The sequence below is a fragment of the Prinia subflava genome, chromosome Z (assembly GCF_021018805.1).
Source record: "Prinia subflava isolate CZ2003 ecotype Zambia chromosome Z, Cam_Psub_1.2, whole genome shotgun sequence".
NCBI lineage: Eukaryota > Metazoa > Chordata > Aves > Passeriformes > Cisticolidae > Prinia > Prinia subflava.
Window position 1 is genome coordinate 92,840,804 of NC_086283.1, and position 16,060 is coordinate 92,856,863.

The 16,060-nt window shown below is 37.6% G+C and overlaps 1 protein-coding gene across 1 annotated transcript in view; it reads left to right on the forward strand.

The window, feature by feature from the left end:
* Positions 1-16,060, forward strand: part of NDUFAF2 (NADH:ubiquinone oxidoreductase complex assembly factor 2) — a 61,248-nt gene that overhangs the window by 41,836 nt on the left and 3,352 nt on the right. Inside the window, exon 3 of the mRNA XM_063421945.1 lies at positions 4,287-4,327. Coding sequence (XP_063278015.1) covers positions 4,287-4,327 — 41 coding nt within the window. The remainder of the gene's footprint in view (positions 1-4,286; positions 4,328-16,060) is intronic.

Sequence of the window (16,060 nt, forward strand, 5' to 3'; positions counted from 1 at the left end):
GTCTTGGCTGACAATGGTGAAGGCATTTTATTTTGTTAGCTTGGGGAATGGGAATGTCACGTAAAAGTTTTTCCCAGCTATAACTGTGAACTGTAAGGCGAGGGTCGTGGGTTGGAGACAGATGCACTATACAGTAACTCCTGAGTTCTGAGCAACAGGTAACCAATTTATTGTTCCAAGCTTCTTTTTATAGCCAGTTTGAATTTCCCAGGCTTGGAAAGTCAATTGATGGGGATCTCTGCACCACCCAGATCTCTGGCCAGTGGTGTGTCTGCATCCATGGCTTAGATGGGATTGACTGAGGTCTTTGTTCCCCTAGGGAGTTCTAGAACAAGCCAGGTCAGCTGAATCGGGTCTATTATGATCAGACTCATTACGTCCAGCTGTAAACCAGCTGGACATTGCTATAGTCAACTTCTAATTAAGTATATATGTATGTGTGCATATGCTGTTCAAATAAAATGTAATAAAGCACCTACCTACCTTGTTTTCATCAACAAATATTTGACTATGAATTTAATTTAATTAAATTACTGAACAGTATAAAGCTGTTCAGTAATTTAAAAGTGCACTCACCAAAGGTGTAATGCAGATCTTAAATAAAGGTGCAAGACCTTTTTCTTTTTTCATCTGTATATACAGATATATTTTCCAAAGAGAATGCAAAATATATAAACTTCAACATATTGTTTACTTGAATTTTGTTAAACTTAGTGCTGACTCACTAGGAAATTGGTTATATTTTTGTGCACCTTCATTCTCGCTTTGCTACCATGAATTTCTCTTACACTTGAGTTATGAGGTGTTGGTGCTTTTTTTGAACAGTGTATTGGGTGCTCAAAATTTTATTGATAACTTAAAAATCAAAGACTTGAAAGGATTTTAAAAATCTTCCTGTCTCAAAGAGAACCAGATAAAAACTGTGAGAGTTTAAATACATTAGAATCTTCCCATTCTTATCCCCAAAGATTAAGGAGTGTTTAAGTGAATTATTAGTAAAATGTATATCTTTTGTAAGACTGATAAAACTATTACTAAACTATTACTGCTATTAATTATATATATTAATTATAACTATTACTGCTAAACTGCAGTGTGCTAAAATATATTGAAATCAGATGTTGTTTTCTTTGCTTTTAAACTTGTATTGCATCTTGAGCAAATGAAGAATATTTGAGAAGTGGATTTGCACAGAGGAATATGATAATGTTTAACTAACTTCATCATATGGTTGTAAAAAGACTTTAGTTGATTTTCAAACTATATTCCTCCTATATTAATTTACTTGTTGTAATTCAGAAAATGGTATTGGTCTTTGTGCCAACAAGTTTTATGTACTGTTAAGCTGAAAAAGATTTGTACTCCTGACATTTATTAGAAAAAAGGATGATTAATAGCTCCAATAAAGCCATGTATTCAAGTGTTGTTATAACTGGAAAGAAAAAGATCACAGTGTTAAAACTGTGTGCATTGTTATGTATTTAAATGGATATGGTTCTGTTATGGAAAGTTTGATATCAAAAATATGCCTAAATTAAGGTTTAAGGTTTGCTTTTGAGTGTTGGTAGTGAGTTCAGTTAATGAATGAAAATGTATTATTTAGTGGTCCTTACTTCACAGCCTCTGTTCACAGGACAGATGTGATTGTGTTACCCTTCATTATTTTGTTTACAGCTTCGTAAACAAAGTAGATCATTAAATGATAAAATTGTTTACTAGAAGTATTCCATTAATCTGAAAATCATTAGTCAAATAACTGCTAAAAGTCACAGGTGCTCTTGAAAGAAAATCTATTATAGTGTTTATATTTCAGTAATACTGTCTAACTGCAGCTTAAGTTTTGGAGTATTTTTTTTTTCTTTAGGGTATCAGTTATTACAATCATCTGAAACTAAAATGCAGCTGGTGTTTTAAGAAAATACTGGCAATTTCAAAAGAAGTAAATCAGTTTTTGCAAGCTGGGAGCTGTGGGATTGAAAACAGTGGTACTATCCTTCCACAGGTCAGAAGCAAGGCATGGCAAGGTAGAAGATGATATTTTGTTAAATTTTGATGGTTTAAAGCTTTACTTTTTATGAGACATTTTGAACAAGTATTTTTGCCTTTTTCTTCTCCAGCTGTATCTTTTATTGATTAGTGTCTAGTATTCAATACTTTGCTATATCTGAAATCTCTGCCACTTTTTGGTTTTTTCTGAATGATATTGCCAAGTATTGCAGTATTCTGAAACTGTTGCTAAGTATGGACAAAGGTAACTTCTGTCAGGAGGAAAGGCCTGTGTGGTAAGATTTTCTTCAATGGCATGGTTGGTGTTTTTACAGCATGTATGCAAGGCTACCAGCTGAGAAGTGACAGTCTCAGTTTAGTCTTTCATTTTGCCAGATTTTAGAGTTTGAGATCCTTGAAAAATTTAAGTGTTTGTAAGTGCTACAGGTATATGCAAAAAGTTCTGTAGTTCTGTAGATTTAATAGAAAGTTACTTAGTTGTATTTGAATTACCTTAATGGACTTCTTTTCTTTCTACTGGTATGAAACCTGCAGAAAGGGTGATGTTGACTATTTGTAGCTCTGTCACTTCTCCACAATGACAGATTTGGATCAATTTTTCTTAGGACCGCTGAGAAGAGATGACAGGGACTGCTTTTAAGAAAAGTAGTTTGAGAAAGACATTTAAAAGTACATATCTTCAGGAAGTGGCATCTGATAGACAAGAACCAAAAGTATTACCTTGCTTCATAACTTTACAGGTATTTTACCATTAAACTTTACTGTTAACCAAAGCTATTTGCCTTGCCATCCTGACTAAATTCCAAGCTGTTCTACCATATAGTCTTCCTTTGTTCATATGTTAAATGGAAGCTATTCTCCCTGAAACCAGTTGCATACTGCTGCTGAAGCCATGTTATTAGTGTTTCATCTTCTGTGTAATTGCATTTTCAGAAGTGAAATGAAGTTATGACTCTGTGCAGGTTTTAGTGTCTTAGGCTTGTCTAAATCATTCCCTGGTTCCCCCTGAAATACAGCACAGATGGCATTAGAAAATTAAAGTATGGAATAATTACTTCTCAAAGCATTCTTGAAACTTTATAGATGGCAACAGGTGAGGTCAGGAATTTGAGTGGATTATAGCAAAATGTTATTTTGCTATAATTTTCAAGCATAGTAACAAAAATCTTAATTATCAAAACAAACATACGAAATAACATTTTGCAGCATCTCAGCATTTGGAAGTGGCTTTCCTTATTTTTGTCATTCTGTTTCTTACTGGCTGCTTGCATTCTGCTGCTAATTAATTTGAAAAATATGGGCAGAAAAAACAAATGTCTTTGAAGTATCCAAGCAAGAACCTACCAATTGTGCAGATTAAAAAGGCATGTAAAAATGCAACAGTAGTGGTATTTCTAAAAAATGGTGTTAGGTCATTCCTCTGAACAATGGCTGTAATAGTTGGAGCTCTCTCTCTTCACTCATTGACTGTGCAAAGTGAGACCTGTGTCTGTGATGGGGTGTCTGGATTGCTGCCTCCTGACAGTCCCAGCTGGCAGCAGTGGGAGTGGGCAAATGTCCATGGATCTTGTTCAGAAGTCCTGAGCCACAGGACAACTGTCATCACTGTCACTGCTTTTATTCCTCCATTCCTCTGCTGTCTTTTCCAGCATGGATTGACTGAGATGGAGGGACCCTTCCCCAGTCTCAGTACCCACCCCTCCTGGGGGTGGGTAAAATCCCACAGAGCTACACGATGAGCTTCAGTCCAGGCTCTGTAGTGCCTCAGTCAGGTCTGGGGCTGTACCTTTCATGCCCATAAAGGAATTCTACCTGGTAGTAACATGAAAAGGTTTTCAGCTTTAAGAATGTCTGAAGGATGTACAGGAATCCTTTTTCTCCAGAGTGGTCTAGGACTGTTCTTAATTTCCATCAGTCAGCTTGTCATTTTCTTAGGGTGTATCTCAACTCTATTGCAAGCTCAGCAATAAGTCTGTGCCATAACCCTGCATTTTAAGCCCTGTTTTGACAGCCAAGGTGATACATAAATTGTGCCCAAGGTCTCCACACAGAGGTGACACCATCCCCCATCCCTCCCTTCTCTGAAGACTTGAGTATTGAAACAGAAAACATCATCTTGTGCCTACCTTTTGGGAAATGGCAGGTTTGCCTGGTTGTGGTGAATTCTATTGTAATTTTTTCATAAATACCTGCTTTCTGTAACAAATTCATAATAATTTTGAGTTTTAATACTGTTTGTGGTCTTTGAAATAATCCATGTGATTTTTATTTTTTTTCAGCATGGATAAGAAAAAAGAGAGAAGATCCACCCACCATTGAGGTGAGATGAAATGTCTTTAAATTTGCAGTTGATGTAATGAAACTACCATAATTTATTTATAGTGGACTCATCTGTGGAGTAATCTGTCACTTGTGAGGGAGAATTTAGTATGTTCCTTGCTTAACTGATGAAAATACACTGACTAGATATCTAACACTTACAAAAAAGTAAAGTAAGTGGAAATAGAAACTCCATTATTCTTTAGTCTTTCTTTCACACACTTTCTTTGTGTGAATTCTTTAAGATGATATACATAGGTTCTTTGAGATAACCATAACTATTGAAAAGCCTCTTCAATTAAACAAATTCTTAAACTACTGCTATGGATTTTTAATTAACATAAGGGGTTTTTTTCATGGTAATTGATAGTAAAATGTGAGTTTTAAATCCAGCTGCCAGTGGATTCATCAAAACAGGAAAATCAATTTTACAGTGCTAATGTTACAGGGTGTTGCAGCTATGTCTTTTTCCATAAGAGAAAGCAGAGAAATGTCTCACAGTGTCTTTCATGCTGAAGAGTTTGTAAAGAGTTTAGAAACAAGTTTGACTACTGATCTGTATATGCAGATGCATGCACACACATACGTGACTTGTCCAGCATTTCTATTAGTAGTTGCTGATTATCAGCTAGGAATGAGAGGAGACATTGTTGCAGAAGATTCAAAATTACACCCATAGAGGCAGATACTTGACTTGCATCAGGAGTGACTGTGTCAAGTTCAGATCTGTGAAGATACGTTGGCATCTCCAGCCATTTGGTCACTGAGATCTTCTGGAACGTCCTGGCCTGTGAACAGTTGTTCTGACTGGCTGTGTGTTGAGATGACCTAGGGAAGCTTGTCAGCTGATGCTGACTTTCAGTGTAAGTCACTGAAACAAGCTCCTACACAACACACAGCTTTTCAACTAATTTTCTCCACCCCTCTTTCACACTTGCCACTGAGACTATAGAGATTGTAAGGGCTATAATACACCCATGAAAGAAAGAAGTTTAGTTAAATTTATCATTAAACCTATTCAGGGAAGTACGAATGTAAACCCACATGGTAAATGTGGGTTTGTTTTTTCATTTTTTAAATTTTTCCTTTCCCTCCCAAATCTAGCTACTTATGTAGAGCCATGGAACTGATACTACAACAGTTGTTCCATCTAAGTTTGGACTAACCTCATTTTAATTGCTTCTGACTTATACCAACTGTATGCAAACAACTTTTATTGTTGAAATTACCACTTATTGTGATACTTGAAGATGGGAGGGGTTGTGTCTTTTGTTCTATCATTTTTGTAAGCCAGACTGCTGTGATAGCTGCTCTGAGTTAAACCTGCTCCAAGGCAGGCAGCCTTGGGTCTGGAATTGGTGCAGTAATACTCCTTCTGGTGTTAGAGATGTTGGTTCATTTTTGAAATAGGGAGCAAGGAGTCTCCACAGGTGAGAGAACTGTGGAACAATAGTGTTCTAAATATTTTACCTTCCAAAAAAAGAAATTTCTGGAGAGTGAAACATCGCTGTGACTAATGGTGCATTCATAGTTACAGGACTTCTTATATTTTTAGTTTCATGAGGTAATAGATCTGAGAAATAGTTTAGCAGCTAGGTACTTTAGCTGCAGGGCTGTGCATTGACCGTATCACGAAGCAGAAATTATAAACTAGGAATTTGAACATAGTTACCTTTTCAAGTAATTTCTAAATGGTTTTTTCCTGTGTAAGAAAAAGTAGTTCAAATATATCTGTTAAAAATTCTTGCTAATATTTTGAAAACAATGCTTCTGTCATATTTTTAATATGTGATAGGAAAGCCTAGGTTTTTTCTCTGTATTACTGAGAATAGTTTGGGGCACTATATATGGTCTGCTTTTCTCCTAATTTGAAACTGGCACAAACCCTTACATCACAATATCATAATAAATACAGTTATAGTAGTGAAATACATATAGCATATTGTTTGGTCCCTATTTGTAGTGCTGATTTGCTTTAGTGTTTTAGCTACATAAACTTTACTGGCTGCTATTCCATATTATATTCCCCTTTTGATGGCAAAGATGGTATCGTAAACTGCTGTTTGACAACTATGAAATAAGAGAATATTTGTGGCATATTCTGTGTTGAAACCCTGTTTAACAAATCTCCTTGTTTTGTGTATTTCTCATGAGAGCAGACTATTTCTGAAAAAGAATGTAAAGCCCACAAATTTTGCATTTTTGCTTTAATGATATTTTGCTGTCAACATCTTATTGTAACAACCCTAAAGTTCCTAAAGCAAAAGTTTCTGGAGCTGTGACTATGTTCCTACTACTGCAGTCTGTAAAAATACTTTTTTAGAGATAGTTTTCCTCTCTTTTCTGTACTTTGCCCTTTATTTTTTTTTCTTTCTAATATCAAATTACATATGTTAAACTTTATTACAATTTCTGTTCCACTTCTGTTAGCCTACCATCCCCCTTTTAAATCTTGTTTATGAGGCTTTTTATATTTGTCTATCTTTCCATTTATTAACTCTTGGCTGTTTATGATAGAGGTTGCCCAAGTGCTTACATTACCAGGTTTCATGATGAGGTCTGTGATGAATTTTTAATTGAAAATATTGCAGAGATACAGCTTCACAAAGCAGTTGGATCTTACTGTTCACACTGATGACCACATGTTGGGAACCAATGGTTCGATAAATACTGTAGGCTAACAAAATGTCATTTGTAATTGTCTTGGGTTGCAATGCAAGATATAACCAAAAGCAGGTATTCTATTCCCAATCTGTTGAAAGGGGTTGAAGAGGTGTTTTTCTTTATCTCATTACTCCAGGGGGGAGGGGGCAGGTGTCTTTCTGTTAATGTGCCAGCTGTTAAAACCAAGGGGAACAAAGTTCCTTATCTCTTCCACAACCCATCCTCCCTCCAGGGAGGTATCTTCTGTTAATGGGCCATGGAGGCTCACTACATGACTGATAAAATTATATCATCCCATTGTGAGATGCTCCACCCAGTGGGAGGAGCCAAGCATTCCTACCTGGATAAAACCTGAGATCAGAACAGCAGAGCAGCCTGTTTTCCACTGGATTCTCAGAGGAAGACTGGACTCATCTCACTGCCACTGGACCCCTCTACAGGATCATCTCTATTCCAACAGAACCACATCTGTTACTCCAGGAGGATTTATTTGGACTGCTTCCAACACCCTGGGTGTCAGGCTGTATTCTGACTAAGGGTTTCTAGGATTTTTGTTTGTTTTCTTGGGGTTGTTTTGTACTACTGCACTTGTATTTTTAATATTCCTAGTAAAGAACTGTTATTCCTATTCCCATATGTTTGCTTGAAAGCCCTTAAGTGCAAAATTATAATAATTTGGTAAGAGGGGGTTTACGTTCTCCATTCCAAGAGAAGCTGCAGCTTTCCCTGGTAGATACCTGTCTTTCCAAACCAAGACAATAATTATCAGGACATGGCAGTCATTTAAGTGAGAACAAATATGAGTTGTTCCTCCCTGACAGTGGTCAGAGTTGGGTCATGACATCAAGCTAGGTCCATTGATGATTTTCTTGAGACTTGATCATGTTTTAAATTCAGGCCATTCCTTCTTCCACAAACACCTAACTGACCTTTTTTTATTTGTTTGCTTGTTTCCATTATAAAGCTCTCACTTTCACTCAGAGGAAGTTGCTTTACTTATCTTTCTTTAGTTTATCTTTTTTTTTTTTTTTTTAATGAAAGAATACTCCAAGAAGCTTGTGCAGTGTTAAATGTACCACATCTCTAGTGGTTTCTTTCCTCCTTGTGCACTCATCCCCTTTTCCCCATTTTAGAAGGAGGTCACTTGGCCTTCTGTGTCTGGCTAGACATGACTCATGAATGCTGCTCATCACCTTAGTTATTTCTAACCTGGCCAGTTACACAAGGAATGTTAATGCTGGAAGCCTTAGGATATGAATGAAATAAAAATATTTCTTTCTGGGATACTGGTTAACAGTTGGTTACCTTTTGATTTTTTTACAGCTTGAAATATGCCAAGTCTCAACTTAGTAATGATGAAGGAGATAACTTGACAAATTAGTGCAGATCCTATTGTTTCTTATGTTCTTCTTAAACATACTCTGTTCCTATGGTAATCAGGGAATCTGTCTTGGTATAGAGTTCTGGATCATGCCTTTGCCCTGTCTGAGCATGTGTACAGTATGTACAGTACATATACTCCTTAATAACAATGAGAATCTGACCTTAAATATGTAAATTTTTGCAGTACTGTAGCATCCTGTCATCTGTCCCCTTATATGTATATTGAGTATGATCATATATGGTTGGCTGAAGAAAATCATTACCTTTATTCCTGTGCTGCTCAAAATTACATTTTAACCAGTTTAACTAGGGATTAATAACTAAGTTGACTAATAGGTTTCTTTATTATGTATATAGGGAACTAGATGTATGTAGCAAGTGTTTTTACAAATAGGAAATATGTCATTGTCTCGTGACCTTACAATTTTTAATAATTGAAAATGTTTTAAAGGCTACTAATATTAAAATACATTTGATCAAATGCTATTTTGTAGAAGCAGATTTAATAATTTATCACTTTACATGCATATTAGTTCACCTGCTAAGCTTTAATGCTGTCAAAATTTATTGAGAAAAGTTGTCTTGATATATAGCAGTTGTTTTATAGAAAGGATGTTCCATCCATGCAAATTATTTTTTTAAAAGACTATTCCTTTCCATTCTCTGAGCCACAGTCCACCTTCTGTATCGCTCATCTAAAAATTTCTAAGGTAAATGTAAATATGCTGTCTTGCATATGCTCCTACCTCCCAGATTTCCTTCTGGCTTCAGATTTTTCTAATGACTTTAAAGATGGCATCTTTATATTTTGGATAACAAAATATTATTTTGTTATTATCTATAACACAAGATATGTGAATGTATTTAGAAATCTAACTCTTATTTTCTCCCTACTGACAATATCCTGAGGTTCAAGGATATCTGAGATACCTGGCATTGTTTAAAGCCATGTCTGTAGAATGGAGACAGAAATAAAGTTACAGACTTTCTTGGGGTGTCAGAAAACTAATGAGGAAACTTGCAATTATGGCAAAGCTGAAAGAAACTGGTATGGAGAGAAATGTTTTATCTCTGAACCCACGGAAGTGGTATCCTGAAAGTGGTAGATGCAAACCCATCGTGACACCTCTGTGTACACAGGTCTTTGCACTAGATGGCACCTCCCTGTTGGTACAGGTGCTGCTTCCTCTATAGCACACACAGGGCTGCACAGCCACGAATCTCAGTTTGAATTGAAACTTCTCTGTGGTTCTCTATGCATGTGTATCTTATATTAATATCTGATGGGAAGTAAAGTAGAATTGCATGTTCCTTTAATTAGCATCAAGATCCTGAAAATAGTTTGAAATTGAAAACCACAGTAAATCATTGCTTTTCTCATGCAGTATGTACTTGTTATTATACACAGAATTATTACTGTGTACAGTAATAAAATTCAGTGAGTTCTGGATTGCATAGTTGGATAGAAGGTGAAATGCTAAAAAAAACTTCTGTGATGACACTTCTATTCTTTTAAACTATGTCTAGTTTAAGCTAAACTATGTCTATCCATAATTATCTGTTTGGGCAAACTCCTTGTCAAGTAAGGGAAAAACATACTTCAGTGAATTGTAATAAGCATAAGGTTTCTTCCTCTCAACCCCCAAATAACTACATTGAAATTAAATTCTATTTAGTTCCCACAATGTATATTCACTCTTCCCATTTGTTTGATCATAAGTATTGTTTATTTGAGAGATGGTATGATCAAAAGTAGGTTCATTCATGTAGATTAGTTTACAGAGAATTTGCATTGCTTTAAGGAGAATGAAATGCAGTTTAGAAAAATGCTTTGTTTGACACTGTTGAGATTGCATGTTACAGTTTTGCCTCTGTCTGCTTTCAGATGCTTCAGCTGAGAAGTTGTAAAATGAGAACACTGACATGGAGATGGTACATTCTTATATAGAGACTAGGGCTTAGCACATGAGTAATTTACTCCTGAAGCCACCAAAAGCTACACAGTATGATTCAGTTCAAGGAAAGAATATTTAAAAAGCACAGGGACAAATGTGTCTCTGAGCAAAATATTTCCCACCATTGTTGTTCAGAATCACAGCCAGGATTTGGGCCAAATTCAGTAACTTAGGTTGCACTAAATAGCATTTTGCATAGTAAATTATGCATGATTCCAGATAGAGTTATTATTCAATGCAAACGGGCAGTAAAATTTGACAATATAAAGAACTGAGCTATGAAGACCTTAAATAGAAGGGAGTAGTCATAGAATTCAATTAAAAAAAACCAAACTGAGCATTTGCAGAAGCCATCATCTTTTAGATTCTTTTCCTCTTGCTCATTTTAACTTTCTCTTCAAGTTTGAACTATAACTGCTTGTCATCCTCCACAGAGGAGTATTGGGACCAGTTTCCCCCATTGCTTCCAGATTGCCCGTGCTGCAGATTCCAAGGCTGCCAAGGAAAGAGCTGCTGCTGCTCTTCTGCTCCCATCCTTGGGGGAAGGAGTCCATGGAGCCCTGGCTCTGTCCTGATTCACTGACAGCACAGCTGAGCGGGGGTGGAGGGCAGAGTGAAGCGTACCAGGAAAAGGGCTGGTACAGATTACATCATGTGTAAGGGAAAGCAAGGACCAAACTGCGACTGAGTCACAGCTACAGTTCCTTGTTTGCTCTGTGGGGATCAGGGCTATGCATCGCCCTTTATTCAGGGCAGAGTGCAGTGGTTGGTGTTTTTTCCTGCTTCTACACAGTTTTGTCTGTAATCTTGAATATATGTGTAGTTTTGGACAAATATCTTTGCCGAATTGTAAAAATAATTCAGGCACAAACTCCTACCATCTCCATGTGTTGGTCATATACTTTACACTCCAGTGTATCTTCCTTTTGCCTCTTGCTACATTTTCTTGCCAAACATGTGTGTTACACTGTGGTGCCCTAGAAACTATGTCAGCTCATGCCAAAGATTCTGTAGTTCATAACTAGCACCATAATACTTCAGTAATAGTAAACGCTGCTTGTCTGCAGATTTAATTTAAACAAAAATTACTGTGAGTTATGATTAATATTTAGCTGGTTTAGCATGGTAGTAAATGTGGTATTAGCACTGCATGTTAAACTAAATATTGTAACTGATCAGGAATTTGCTCAAAAACTGAACCTGTGTAAAGCAAACCTTACACTGATTTGACTAATGTTGTTTGTTGATGGACCAAGGATATTTAGTGTATGTTCTTTACCAAATTAGCAGTCAGTGTGTGATTGAAATAACTATTTTGTCTAATCCAGATAAACCTTTCTGTTTCAAACTGCTTCTCTGTTTTTGCCATGCAGTGACAGCTTTTCATTTACCACATTATTTCTCATTCTCAAGCTGGTACTGCTGAGCTCATATTCAGTTGCTGAGTTATCAAGACCTGCCCTGCATCAGAACATTCAGTGCTTCCCAAAGATGAGGTCCTCTCTCTGCCTCCTACTCTTAAAATATGATGTAATAGCCAATTATTTCATCTTGCCTATTTAACTTGTCAAACTGGAAAATGGAGTTTAGTTTAGTTGTTTAGTGATATTCTAAAAAATGGTGATTCGGCTTAAGATCTAGCATTTTGCCTGAGTTTCAGTTAATTTGATAATGAAGAAAGATTCTGACATGTTGAATTGTCTTACATCATTTTTAACTACTCTGCCAAAACAATTTTTTCATTCCATTTGTTATTTTTCAAATTTTTGTCAATGTACGAGTAGGAATTTTTAATAGGCAGGGTTCTAAGTTCAAGTTAATTCATGATTAAACACAAAATACTCACGCCAGACATAAAATGTAAGTATTCTATGAATTACACTGTCTACAGTTCAAAAATCATCAATCTGTCCAGCTGTTTCTCAGTTCTGGCATCAAACGGTAAGTAGCTAACAAGATTCAAATCAAGAGAAATCGTGAGTATTTCAACTTATGATAAGTTGGGAAGTGAAATAGTTTCTAAGACATTGTAAATTATTTCTATTTTAATCAAAATACAAACCCATCTGAAAAGAAATGTAGCATTTTCCCAAAAATATTAATAAATAAAGCCCTTGTAATTAAAGGGTTAGGTCTAGTGTCTTTAGAAAACATTCTGGAAAATGACAATCTGTTAAAATAATCTTTAACCTTGCCCCTTAGACACTGTACACTGGTACTGCATATCTGCATGTACCTGCATCCTTGGAGCTCTGTTCACAACTTTGTGCTGAGGAGTTTGAAAATATTTTGTGAGAGGCAGGTGCTGGTGTGCCTGTGGCTGGCTCGAGGGCTGAGGGGGATACAGAGAGGGGAGGACTGGTTCCTCAGGGTGTGAGGTTCAGCTGGGGCTGCAGGGTAGAGAGGGCTCAGTACTGCCATTTGCCTGGGGAGAAGAAGAGCAAGAAGTGTTCAGCAAAGGCTGATCACTGCTGAGCCAGACTCCACTTGAAGAAGTGAGTGTGTCTAGAGAACCCTCTTTTGTATTCGTGACACCTTCCTTCCATGAGGAGCTAATTTTATTCATTCTGTAAAGCTACTAGTTTATTCAGGAAGGGGAAAGAAGTGACAGTGTGGGAGTCTGTAAGAGAAAAAGAACACTGCATTCCAAATATTGACCCTACAAAGCAGGTCTTGCTACAGTCAGGTAAGCATCTAAAATTCTTTTCCAAGATTTTTCTCCTTGTGTGGAGTGGAGGTGAAGGTGGTTTCCAAGCCACAAAGGATACTTTGTGATACAACTCAGCTGCCTGAGTTACTGAGAGCTTTGAAAAATACATAGTTTGCAACAAAAGTGAAAATTTCATGCTGGTGGCAGGATATAGAGCCCGATGTCTTTTGCAGAAGCACTCTTGGAAGACAGCAACGTGTCTTGAGCTGTGTTGCTCCTAGGAGCAGGCCATCTTTCATTCTTTGATCATGCAGCTGTTACCAATACTAAGATGTCAGATTATGCAGAAGTCAGCAGTTTTGTGGATGAAAAACAGCTGCCTCAAACTCCACACAGGGCTACTTTGGTATTTCCTGAATAATAGTGTTCTTCAAGAAAACCTTAGACATCACTTTCTTAAACTCTGCCTTCCTAGGGAGGGAAGACATGCAGCTTCAAACATTAGAAGTGTTAAAAATCTCATGCAACTTATAATAATCACCAAAGCTGAACAACCCGCAGTGATAAAATGTCTTATTTTACTTTCCACCTAAAAATAAACTGCAGAACACATAGTTGGACCTAGCTCTTGGCATATCCTTTTGTGTATCCTATTCCGTATGCTGGGAGCTGATACATTTCAAAGTGAACATCTGCATGGAGGGATTACAACTGCCTTAAAATGTGGCTGGATATCCTAAGGCATTTTTTGTTTTTTATTTTGCAGCATAGCCCCAGTTCTTAGAGTTTTCTTTTAATAAAAATGTTGAAGGACATTTCTGATACTCTTGTGATGCCATGTGCTTCCCAAGAATTGCTGGTTCAAAGAGCTTATGTAATCTATTTGTGCAAAAAGAGAGTGTTGGAAGAACAAGCTAATCCTTGAAAAACTGCAGCTATCTGATAGGTAATATGTTCTCTGGTTGGATAGAAAGATTTTGCGTTTCCCTTAATGGTCAGAACACATTACATTCATGTACTTATATTTTAGCAGAAAACTTAATGGGGGCAGTTATAGTAAAGATAGCCGTCTTATAAAGTACTGTGATTCGTCTTTGAAGAGAGAAAATAATGTTCTGAACCTGACAATGTAACTTAAACAAACAAAGAAAAAAAGCCACAAACTAACTTTCACCCCTCAGTTACTTTTTGTAGCAAATCAGACAGTAAAAGATTGGTTAGCAGTGGAGTCTCAAAGTGAGAATGTATTTGACCCAGTTTTTCTAACATGCCAATTGACCCCATATTTCCAATTCATATTTTCTTTAGTTTGAGTGCAGGAACACAGTGATTTCAGTGTACGTGTTAGTGGCATGATTTTAGTGCCAAAAATGAATGTGTACATTTTTTAGTTGAAAAATTTTTGTCCAGGTAGGTTGTATAGAAAATTCTAAATAAGTCACTTCAGTTTGGGGTGTTTTTTTTTGCATTTGCTAATAAGAAAAATTTCTCATGTTTTGGGGTTTTTTTTTTAAAGATCCACTGTTTCATTTTACTGTATCACAATTATACTTTGTCCACAGAAAGCTGATTAAAAGAGCCTTATTTGAGTCTGAAAACCAGAGAACAATTATATAGCAACATTTGAAATGGACTTGGAGTATTTGGTGTTTAGTTACAGCTGCTCTTACCTTACTAAGATAATGTTATGTTGAAGTAATCACTTGAAGAGATTTTAAATCCATAATAGCTGTTCACAGTAAGTAGGTTGTGTTTGTATTTTAATAAATCACTTCCCATTGTTTTAGCAGAGGCAATGATGCAGTCTTCAGTTATCACAAAGGTGTTTGCTTTTCTTGTTTCTTAGTAGTGGTTTAATACAAGCACCATAGGAGTAATCCCCTTGAAATCAGTAAGGTTGTGGTGGATTTTCACAGGCGTGCGGTAAACAAGCGTAGAATTGAGAGATACCACTAGGAGGTTTTGCTATACTCACTGTTGAAAATTTGATCTTGTTATGCTTGGCAGTATTCCTGTTTGAGCATGTGAGAATTTTCACCCCTCTTCAGTTTGCAAAGTCATTTGTGTATTTCTTGTGTATTTCCATTCAGTTTCCATTTGTATGCAAAGGGTTCTGCCTCTGCTCCATTTATCTGTGAATTTAGGTACAGAGGCAACTAAGAACCAAGAAAAGGGGTTACTTTCCATGGTACTTCTAAGACAAGGTCTGTTGGGTTTGTATGGCCAGGTTTTGGTAGCAGGACAGCTGCAGGGGTGGCTTTTGTGAGAACCTGCCAGAAGTTTCCTCCATGTCTGGCAGAGACAGTCCCAGCCAGTTCCAAGATGGACTTGCCTCTGGTCACAACTGGGCCCATCAGAAATGATGGTAATGCTTCTCTGGTGACATATTTAAGGAGACTTTAAAAATTTTTGCTGAGTTGTAATTGTGCTCAGAGAAGAACAGAGTGACAATATGTGAGAGGAGCAGCCCTGCAGACACCCAGGTCAGTGCAGAAGGAGGGACAGGAGGAGCTCCAGGGCAGAGCTGGGGTTCCCCTGCAGCCCGAGGTGCAGCCCATGGTGAGGCAGCTGTGCCCTGCAGCCCAGGGAGGTCCCTGGGGATGCAGAGATCCACCTGCAGCCATGGAGAGACCCAGGCCAGGGCAGGTGGGTGCCTGAGAGGGGGCTGTGACCCTGATGGAGGCCCGTGTTGAGACAGGGTCCTTGCAGAGACTTGTCCACCCATGGAGAGAGGAGCCCATGCTGGAGCAGGTTTCCTGGTAGGACTTGTGACCCTGTGGGAGATCCACACTGGAGCAGGCTGTGCCTGAAGTACTGCACCCAATGGAAACGACCTACATTGCAGCAGTTTGGGGAGGACTATTGCTCATGAGAGGGACTCATGTTGGAGAAGTTCATGGAGAACTGTCTCCCATGGGTGGGATTCCATGTTGCTATAGGGAAAGGACTCCTCTCCCTGAGCAGAGGCAGGAGTGTGTGATGAACTGGCCATAACTCCCACTCCCTGTCTCCCTGCACTTGCTAGGGGGAGGAGACAGAGCTGAGAAGGAGGAAGATGTAAGGGGGAGGTAATTTTAAGATC